This window comes from Triticum dicoccoides, chromosome 7A, assembly GCF_002162155.2.
Source record: "Triticum dicoccoides isolate Atlit2015 ecotype Zavitan chromosome 7A, WEW_v2.0, whole genome shotgun sequence".
Lineage (NCBI taxonomy): Eukaryota > Viridiplantae > Streptophyta > Magnoliopsida > Poales > Poaceae > Triticum > Triticum dicoccoides.
Window position 1 is genome coordinate 710,429,703 of NC_041392.1, and position 10,737 is coordinate 710,440,439.

Consider the following 10,737-nt stretch of genomic DNA (forward strand, 5'->3'; position numbering starts at 1 on the left):
GAAAGGCAATAAGGGAGGCAGTTGTTCTCCTCTTTTTCTCCATAGCGAGGATGTGTATTCTCCACTCACTCTGTTTGTTGCACCATCGATAGGATCGGAGTAAATAACCTTGGCTCTCTGCTTCTGTTATTTAGTTGGGGTTAACAAAATTTTGGTTTCCCCGTGGCATCATTTCATTGATGGCCATACGCCCATACCGACATCTAGAATAGGTTTGCTCCCCTAGTGTGACATATATGGATTTCTAAATAGTGTGACACTTATCGTCTGCCCTGGCGATGTTGATCACATGCGATGAGTTTGGGGTTCGAGAGCATGAGAGTGATCCCTGGTTGATGTGCCACATCGACATTGGCTTCGCCGTTGACCAGAGTCTCTTTTTCAATTCACAAAGCCCTTTAGTGCAACGATGCTCCATCATGTGCGATGACAAATAGGCGATGGTGATTACGGTTGCAAAATATCATACGAGTTTCATTGTAATTTTAACTTTTTAGGATATTTTGCTAAATGTTTTTCAAACTCGGACAAAGTAGGGCTTCGTGCCTCTGGCGGCCCGTGATGTCGGGCGAACGGGCTCACTTCGGCTCACGTAGTGTGCTCCTCTCCCCGACATTTCTCATGGTTTACACACTCATGTGTTGCATGATGATATTTTTTTAATGAATGCATAGTAATTCCTCGAGAAGGAGAACAAGTGGACCTGCGTCGAAATCCTAAATACTGCTCTAGTTTTTGACAGCAAATAGACTTTATTCCTCATACGGTGGTCATGTTAGTTACAAGTAAATACTGCTTGAGTTTTTTTTTTAGAAAATACTACTCGGGTTTGGTTTAGATTTTTTTTTTTTGTTGTTGTCGAGTTTGGTTTAGATGGTTAACAGTTTAAACACCGTAGCATTTTGAGCCTTTTTTGGGAGAAGAATGGCCCGTTACAGGTTACACAGTCTTGCATAGTAAAGCCCATTCGGCAGTGCCAAGAAAAAAACCACTCTCCAACTCCAGCAGGCAGCAGCCCTAACACACACCGCCGCCGCCGGCACCTCCTCTTCCCATCTCGTCGAAGGTTGCCGGCCGGTCAGGAGATGGCTTCACCTCTCACGGACCTCGCCGACCACCTCCTGGCCGAGATCTTCCTCCGGCTGCCCGACCCGGCCGACCTCGCCCGCGCCTCCGCCGCCTGTGTCACTTTCCGCCAAATCTCCACCGACCGCTCCTTGCTTCGCAGATTCCGCCGCCTCCATGCACCACCAATCCTCGGATTCCTCTGGGCCGGCGGCATGTTCTATCCCACTCTGCCGCCTCACCCCTCCGCGCCCGCCGCCCACGCGCTCAACCTCGCGGCCGACTTCTACTTCTCCTTCATCCCCTCCCACTACCGCTGGACCGTCCAGGACATCCGCGGCGGCCGCGTCCTCCTCGAAGGCGACATCGAAAAAGATGAGCGGCCCCCTGTTTTCAAAGATCTCGCGGTGTGCGACCCCTTGCACCGTTGGTACGTCCTGCTCCCTCCGCTACCTCATGACCTAGCCGCTTCGCTTGAGCACCCGTTCCCCATGGTGAGCGAGGCCCGGTGCAAGGCTTTCCTCGTTCCCCTCGGCGAGGAGGAGGTGGCGGCGGGAGAGACAACATTCAGAGTGATCTTGATGGCAAATTGCAAAGCTAGTCTGGCTGCCTTCGTCTTCTCCTCAAGCACTGGGCAATGGCAAGCCGCTGCGTCCAAGGGTTGGAGTGATTTGGCCCTTAGCGAGGGCGACATGGCCAAGATGTCACAGGTCCACCCTTTTATTCTCAGGCGCCATTATGCTTATGGCTGCTTCTACTGGGACTGGATGGAATTCGGGAGGAAAAAATTGCTCTTGCTGGACACCAGGAGCAGCAAGATGGAGTTCTCCATTGTCGACCTCCCGCCCGGAGAATGGAGCACGGCAGGAGGAATAGCCATTGTGGAGGCAGGGGAAGGCAGGCTTGGGGTCTTTGGTTTCCATGGTAAAATTAACTGTGATCTCAGCTATACCGTCGCACGGAACAAAGGCAAGAGTCCTAGCCAGTGGCAGATGGAGAAGACAATCTCACTAGATTCTGGGTACAGATATTTTATCAGAGATGCAACACAGAGGTACTTGCTCTTCACAAGGATAGAAGCCTCATCTCTAGAGAATCCACTTGCTGGATATTTCTCAATGGATTTCAAGACGTTCCAGCTACAGAGGCTTTATAGCGATCCGAAATATTTTATATATCGGACACACACATATATCAACTTCCCACCATCATTCTTGTCTTCAAGTAGAATATGAAGTGGTAAAGTTTCTATTGCTTCCAAGTTATCTCTTTTGCTTCGTAAATATCACATGACTTGTCTATTGCTTCATGTTCATTATGACAATTGCTAATTCTTGTTTGATTTAGTAGCGTCTCATTTCTTGTGCTCATGGGAAAACTAAGAAAGCTCAGGAACATAATTGTGTTTCTTGTCTTGTTTGTTTCGGTTGCCTTTTAAAGAGAATGGGGTTAGCAAGAGAAATCAGCTTGTACACTATGAGTAGCTTATGCATGAGTCCTGATGGAATCACTATAAACACCAGGTCATTATAATTGTTTTCGAGGAGTAGTTTTGATGGTCAAGATCAGCATAAAGGAATACAACTTTATATCTGGTTTACCTTGGATTGTTTTACCTTGAGAAAATGCATTCCACTCAAAGACAGCCCATTTTGTACACTTTTTCGTTTGATAGATCTAAGGAGGCAGAAAAGTTCTCTTTTAGTCATCTTCAGATGTATAATTTTATCTTGCAGTGTTGTTTTGAGATACCCCAGACCCTGCGCAAGCAGGAGCTACATGCACTGGGGCTGCCCTTTAGTGTTGTTTTGAGATAAACCTGCATAGCTGGAATGGTCACAATTAAGATCTTGAGTCACTGCTCTAAATAAGAAGAGCTTGTTCTCACAGGCAACTGAGATTTTATCCGGTGATGTTGTTTTATCTGAATCAACCTCATGCGATGGAAGGGAGTGCTTATCAGCACGGGCAACTGAAATTGTTCTTTATTGCAGTCAATGTCTCCACCACTCTGATATCCTCAGTATCATGGTTGTGCTCTGAATCTCCAAGCAAATCATATTGGTTGTGATGATTGACTGAAACATAAGAAGTTTTCAGGTGGTTGCATTGTTTCTTTCTACCAACACCCGTAGTTTCTTTCTTTGTTTAGTTGGAAGTTTGTTATACTGATAGAGTGTGCGTAGGGAGTAAACGAATTCCTGCAAAACGAATTTTGTATGAGTTTTTTAGATCTGAATTCATTTATGTTCATGTGCGTCTGTCTGGCTGTGTATCCCAACTTGTGTTGATGCTAAGCTCACTGAATTGAGTGTTCGCAGTCACATGTTTCAGATTCAGTTGAGATCAATATTATACTATTATGCCCCGTCCTGTGATACTACCTACCTAATATAAGTCCAAAATATTTGTTCCTTTGAGGTGGTACAACTCTTGAATAAATATGCACAAATTGAGTGGAAATTCTTCTTGTGTTGTCTGAGTTTTTTTTGTCTCGTTTGTCCAGATTCAGGGGAGTTGTTATCAGATCAGTGTTATATGTTCGAAGCGACCTTGGGTTCTGATAGTGTGGATTCTCTTCGCAGATTTGAACACCTACCTAGCCGACAAGTTGGCGCGTGACAATCTGAAGGATTTCACCTGGCTGTGGTCTTTTGTATGTTGTTCTTATTTCCATGCTACCTCTAGATTCAGTTAACATGGTGTAACATGAATGAGCTGCTCCGTGACTAAGAATGTGACAAATGGAATTAAGAGTTTCAGTCAAGTGACAACCGTGGTACTATTAGATTTAGCTGTAGTATATTTCCATGTCAATTTTTTTTCTTTCTAATTTGCATGGTGCTTGTAGCTTCAGTTAATGTGGCTGCTGCTCCATGCGTAAGAGTGAATGTGACCATGAATTTGACAGTTTCAATCAACCAACAACTATGGTAGAGCTAGCTAGCTGAAGTATATTTCCATGTCACATTTTTCCCCAAGTATTTTCTTTTTTGAGGGTGAAGCTAGCGCTTTATTAGGAGACAAGTCGGTGCATAGCGCCCATGACATCACCAGCAGTAAACTCTGGCACATGGAACTCCCATTTTACCACACCAGAGTCTACAGATTTAGTGCCAACTTTAGTTAAGCCTTGTTTGTTTGCAGACAGACAAGTCGCAACTGGAGAAGCACACACAGTGGTCTGTGGATTCTTTCTTCTCGGCTGGGCACAATATTTCATACTGTACGAAGAGGGACATACTACAAGGCAGCGACGGTGATTCTCAGGCGCACCACTGCTTTGCAGAGTACGCATGCCTGACCAACTGAATGTGCATCACCGATCTCTATGTGTATCACTGTAGTCGCTCAATCTGTTGCCAAATTGGATCACCGATCTCTATATATCACATTCTTCTTGAGTAATGTGAGGTGCTCTGTATTACCTTTTTTTGAGCAGTAGGTGCTCTGTATTACTTGGTAAGGCATCCGCAGAACTTAAGTTCTTGCCGTTATGCTTACCCATCAGCCAACTCGGTATCCTCCTACCATGGTAATTCCTGATTTCTGGTCTTTCAAGATACTTCGATGGGCAAAGGCCCTCAAGTACCTCTGCTTGAACCTTTGGTCCTGGAATGCGAAAGCGATCATGATCCCACATCAGTACCAGTTCTGTGAGTTTTTCCTTCTCAGCAAGATTGACTTCAACAGCCTCCTTGCTCTCAACATTCTCAAGACCGTGGATCTGCAGCTTGCCTTGAAGCTTGTTTAGGTGACGCAGCTGATGTGTCTCAGTCCCCTGTGTCATACTTATCGTGAAGAATGGTAACATTTGGAGGCATGTCAGTCTGCCAATGTTCGGAAAATCCAGATCTGCCTTGCTGACTACACGGCGCAAGTTGACGAGGTTCACCATATATATCTTCACTGCTCAAAAACACGAATGTCATGCAACGACCAAATCAACCACCTGCATGTGGTAAAGCATCGGATACAGACATACAGTTAGCTTGTGAAATGCAGGCCCCATGAAAGCAAAATAATGCAGATGCTTCAACTGACCAATAGAATCCGGGAATGAGAATGTAGCAAGACCAGATTCATCGATACGTATTTTCATATTCAGTACCCACGGTTTCCACAGCCCGGTCAACATAGTGAACATACTCGCTAAGATTTCCCCCTCGTTAGATTTAATCCGTATCATGTCATTGATGATAAGAGTGCATAATTTCTTCTATTATAAGTCCCAATAAAAAGATGTAATCAACCATATCATGATGTACAGGTACCTTTTCTTTCCCTCCTAATAGCAGCAATGAGGCCCACAGCAATTCATCAAAGTATTCCCGAGCAATATCTTCCATTTCCTCTTTAGCGTTACTAGTCTTTATAAACCCTTCTGCCACCCACAACTTAACTAAATCCTCACGTCTCAAAATATATCCTCTAGGACAAATACTGCAGAAAGCGAAGCATCACCTAACCTGCTCATCAAGATACTTGTAGGCTTGTAGCTCCACCACAGAGCTCTCATCGTCTCAGTTTGTAAGGTCCCGATCTTTCTCTCTTATCCAAATATCAAATTCTGGGTTTTTACTGAGTTGTGCACCCACTGGCTGCTAGAGGTGATCTCTTACGCTTTTTTGTAATGTCCTCTCCAACCATTTGAAGTTCTCTTCAATCATGAAAATCTATGCTTGCATCTCCAAGTGCATAATACATGAACATTTCAACGAACAGTTCATCATCCAGGTCAGATATTGGAATACATCACTCTTTTACAACACCCGTAGCTAATAATGCATCTCCAGTTCGACTAGTCACCAAGATTCTGCTTCCTGCCTTCCCAACATTTAGCGGAGTAAGCATTTGTTCCTCATGGTCTCTCATATTCCTATTATTGTAACAGATATCATTTAGAACCAACAAAATCTGTCTTCCATGCAGTTCCTCCAGATTTTCTTTTAGGACACTACGACTATTAAATTTCGGGTAATCCTTCTGTGTAGCCCCCTCAAACATCTCCCAGGAAATGGAATCCGAATCAAATTTCTGAGAAACATGAATCCACATGACAAGATCAAAATGGCCTTCCATTTTCTCTTGCTTGTAATTTTTTCTCATCATCATAAACAAACTGTGCAAGTGTTGATTTCCCAGATCCAGTGATGCCATGAATACCAATTACAGAATAGCATGTACCATGAAAACAACATAACATGAACTAGTCCGAGTGGATCATATCAGCCATGAACCCTATACAAACTCCATGACGTTAGAGCATCTCCAACCATACTCCTCCGGGCGGATGGTCCGGTCAGTGACCGGTCACAAAATCTCGACCCAGCTGCACCCCTCATATCGGCCCTATACGTATGGGACATGGATAGGGTAAAAATGATTAAAAATAATAATATACTCCCTCTGTCTCATATTAGTTGTCGCTCAAACAGATGTATCTAATATATATATGACATGAGTGTAACTACACCCGATAGTAGGATGTATTTTGTTGCTTGGGTTCTGCATTTATCTCGGTTTTTCTTACATTGTGCTGTCCTATCTTAACTTTGAATAGGCCATAGCCTTTTCTCACATTAAATTTGGCCAGTCACCTTGTTGCAGCCCTGGGAGTCAATCATGAAATTTGAGTCAATCAAAATCTTCGTTATGTTTGTTGTTTTCTTGTAAATAGATGGAGAAATTTTTAATAATTAGTTCAAAAAATGCTTGCATCTTTTTTTAAATGTGCTTGTTTTTTAAATTGTTCACATTTTCACAAAAATGACCGTGAAACTTAAAAAAGCATTCCCAATTTTCTAAAAAATCCGTTCTTAGAAAATATTCCTGAAATTTTAAAGATGTCCATGCTTCCCAAAAATGTTTAATAAATTTTAAATATGCCCACATTTTGAAATATTGAAAAATTCATAAAAGGTACATGTTCGAAAAATGTTCCATAAACTTTAAAAATGTTTGTATTTTCAATAAATGTTCCTCAAATTTAATAAAACTGTTCATTTTTGAAAATATGTGAATTTTTTTTGAGCAAATCACCAAGTTTTATTCAGCAAAATCCACAGATAGTGGGATACGTCTCACATCATGGGGTTGCCCTAACCAAACATGGCGGCCCAACCTTAGCGAGAGAGCAAACTTGGCTAAGTTATGTGCCTCAATGTTTACGGCACGGCCCTCAAAAGAAAAATTACAAGTAAAAGAAGATGCTAAGCTATTGATCTCACTTATGATTGCTCCATTTTCTCCTCTAGCTCCCATGTTGATTGCACCAACCACCCCTTTTGAATCTGACGCGATCACTATGTGGTTCAGGTTTAAGTCTTGTGCCAACACAGGCGCTTCTCTGCATGCTATAGTCTCCAAGCTTGCCGGATCATCCACTCCCCCGATTACTAGCACCGAGCTGCCCAAGTACAGCCCATTTGCGTCTCTGCACACCGCTGCAGCTGTGCCTCTAGCTCCCTTGCGACAAGCTGCATCCACATGTATTTTTGAGTATCCCGCCGGTGGCGCTTTTGGTCTCTGACTTGTGACAGTCGAAGAGCCCGTTCGCTGGTTCAGTGTGCGCGTGGGTTCTGCCAACATATTCAGCTCATCAATGTATCTATTGATGAATCCATGGATAGTCTGCGGGCTTTGAAATATCCCCTCGTGGATGGCCTTCCGACGTGCCGCCCATATCGCCCAGAGAGTGACGGCCAGCTTCACAAAGAGGGCATGTGATAATGAGTTCATGAGAGCGAACAACCATTTTTTTGCGTCCGGCTCTGTGGTTGTTGCCATAGCTTGTGCCATGTCCTCATCTACCAGGGCCCAAGTACATCTTGACATCGTACATTCCAACAGGGAATGCCTCCATGAATCGGGCGATCCACACATATTGCATGCGCTCGAACTTGCCATGTGCCGATGTGCACGAACATCATTTGTTGATATTGATTGTTTTGATAGCCTCCATAAGAACATTCTGATCTTTCCCGGAACATTGATTTTCCACAGCTTCTTCCATTCCCCTTCCTCTCTGACCGAGCTAGAAGGACCTGCCCGGTTTTCTAACCAAGCCTCTCGCTGTTGCCGTGTACTGACAAGCATTCGGTATGCTGACTTTACCGAGAAGATTACGTTCTTTTCATAAGCCCAGCCCCAAAAGTCTTCCACATTGCTCGTGCATAGTGGGATGCGCAATATGATTTCAGCATCCATTGGCCAGAAACAAGCCCGCACCCTCTGTCTATTCCATGACGCGGAGGTGGCATCTATCAGTTCCGAAACAAGGACAGGAGGATTATTGCTTATACAGCCATAGGGCTTCATCATCTCTGGTCTTGGCAGCCAATTATCGACCCAAATGACAGTCCCAGCTCCACTGCCGATGCGGCGGATCAGGCCTTGCTGTAGCGTGTCCCTTCCCTCGCAGATTGCTCTCTAGATCTGGCTAGGGTTGCTGCCAAGGGGGGCGTCTAGGATTGAGTTGTTTGGGTAATATACACTCCTAAGCAAACGCGCACATAGACTGTTTGGATTTTGTAGTAGTCGCCATGCCTGCCGAGCTAGCATTGCAAGATTAAACAGCTCAAAATCCTTGAAACCCACCCCCCCCATGCTTTTCGGTTGGGTCATATCCTTCCAAGAAACCCAGTGTGGCTTTCGTTTTCCTTCCTTACTTCCCCACCAGAATCTTCTTATAAGCTTGTTCAGGTGTTCACACAGACCCCGTGGTAGCTTGAAACAGGACATGGAATAAACTGGTACTGCCTGGGCAACTGATTTGACCAGTACCTCTTTACCTGCTGAAGACATTGTGTTCTCAATCCAACCTTGAACTTTGCTCCACAATCTGTCCTTTAAATACTTGAACACACCATTTTTATTATTTCCTATATCCGATGGCATACCAAGGTACTTTTCATTCAGTGTTTCAATGGGTACATTCAGAAGTTCCTTGACTTCTTCACGTGTACTTTCTGGCACCCCCTTGCTGAAGAAAATAGATGACTTGGCATGGTTGATTCTCTGGCCAATAGCTTGACAGTAGATATCCAGTACCTGGTTGACCTCGGTAGCTCCCATACTATTTGCCTTGAAAAACAGCAGGCTGTCATCAGCGAATAAGAGATGGTTTACCGGTGGTGCCAACGGTGCCACCTTCACCCCCTCCAAATTGGATGACTAACTTCTCGATTTTAACAGGCACGACTGGCCCACTGCTGCTATCAAGAACAAGTACAGGGATATTGGGTCCCCCTGTCTGATTCCTCGTGATGGTTTGAACATGTCCAGTTTCTGACCATTAAACATAATGGAGAAATTAACTGTGGTGACCAAACTCATGACAATGCTTACCCAGTTTTCTCTAAAGCCCAACTTTAACATCATTGCTTTCAGGTAGGGCCATTCAACTCTGTCATAGGCCTTCATCATATCGAGCTTAAGAGCACATGACCGGTTTTCCTTCGCCCTATTCCGCTTCATAAAATGGAGACATTCATATGCCGTGATGATGTTGTCAGTTATCATTCTGCCAGGCACAAATGTTAATTGTTCCTCAGAGATAATGTCAGGTAAAACCAGCTTGAGGCGATTGGAAATAACTTTTGATGCAATTTTGTAGAGTACATTGCATAGACTTATTGGACGAAATTGGGACAAAAGGGTGGGATTTTTTACCTTAGGAATCAGTACTAGAACAGTCTCATTAATACACTCGGCAGACTCCTTCCCTTCCACTATTTTCAAGACCACATTGGTAACTTCCTCGCCACATACATCCCAATGCCGCTGAAAGAAATATGCCGGGAACCCGTCTGGACCGGGTGCCTTGGTCGGAAACATTTGAAAAAGAGCTGTTTTGACCTCCCTAGCACAATATGGGGCGTTCAAAATTTCGTTCATCGCCGTGGTCACCTTTCTAGGAACGGTCTCAAGAACCTGTTCCATCTCATTGCCCCCCTGGGATGTATACAACTCTTTATAAAAATCAGTAGCCATTGTCTCCATCTCTGCTCTATCCTCGGCCACTTGCCCATCATGGCGTTGGAGAGATTTTATTTGATTTTTCCTTCTGCGGCGGCTCATGCGTAGGTGAAAAAAGTAAGTGTTTTTGTCACCATGCATTAGCCATTCAATCCTCGCCCTCTGCCTCCAAAGAATTTCCTCGCGGTGATATAACTCCACCAGGTGATGAACAATTTTTAATTCTGCCAATGCTGGACCGGATCTGCCTCCAAATATGTGAATGACTGGCATCAGGAGAAAATCCCAACCAAATATGACTGGCCCAACAAAGCTAGTCTGAATGATCTCTCTCCAAAAAAAAAGCTAGATGAAAGAAAGAAGTGATGGGGGCCCAGGCCAGCCCAGCCCAACGAACAAGTATGATGGAAGAGGCCGGTCCGGAGACGAGGCCCGACTCCGACACGAGGTTCACCTGGAAATATATACGCGTTCTTCTCAAAAATAAAAAAAGGAAATATATACGCGCCGCCGCCGCCTTCTCTCGTTTTCGTTCAGAGAAGACGAAGATACAGCGGGAGCGACGGAGAAATCCACAAAACCCTAACCAAACAAGGAGAGGGAGAAGCGGAGCGGATCCGGCGATGGGTTTCCCCTTGACCCCGTTCCAGACGGAGAAGGAGGAGGCGCCGGTCCTCAAGGTCAAAGCGAAGA

The 10,737-nt window shown here is 44.5% G+C and overlaps 1 protein-coding gene and 1 pseudogene across 1 annotated transcript; one reads left to right on the plus strand and one right to left on the minus strand.

Annotated features, from left to right (window-relative positions):
- Positions 1-995: 995 nt before the first annotated feature.
- On the plus strand, positions 996-4,007 carry LOC119330315. Its single transcript, XM_037603418.1, has 2 exons — positions 996-2,304; positions 3,572-4,007. Exon 1 carries the CDS (start codon positions 1,086-1,088, stop codon positions 2,298-2,300), a length of 1,215 nt encoding a protein of 404 aa, XP_037459315.1. The 5' UTR covers positions 996-1,085; the 3' UTR covers positions 2,301-2,304; positions 3,572-4,007.
- A 986-nt stretch (positions 4,008-4,993) lies between these two features.
- Positions 4,994-10,068, minus strand: LOC119333982 (annotated as a pseudogene).
- Between the last annotated feature and the right edge of the window lie 669 nt (positions 10,069-10,737).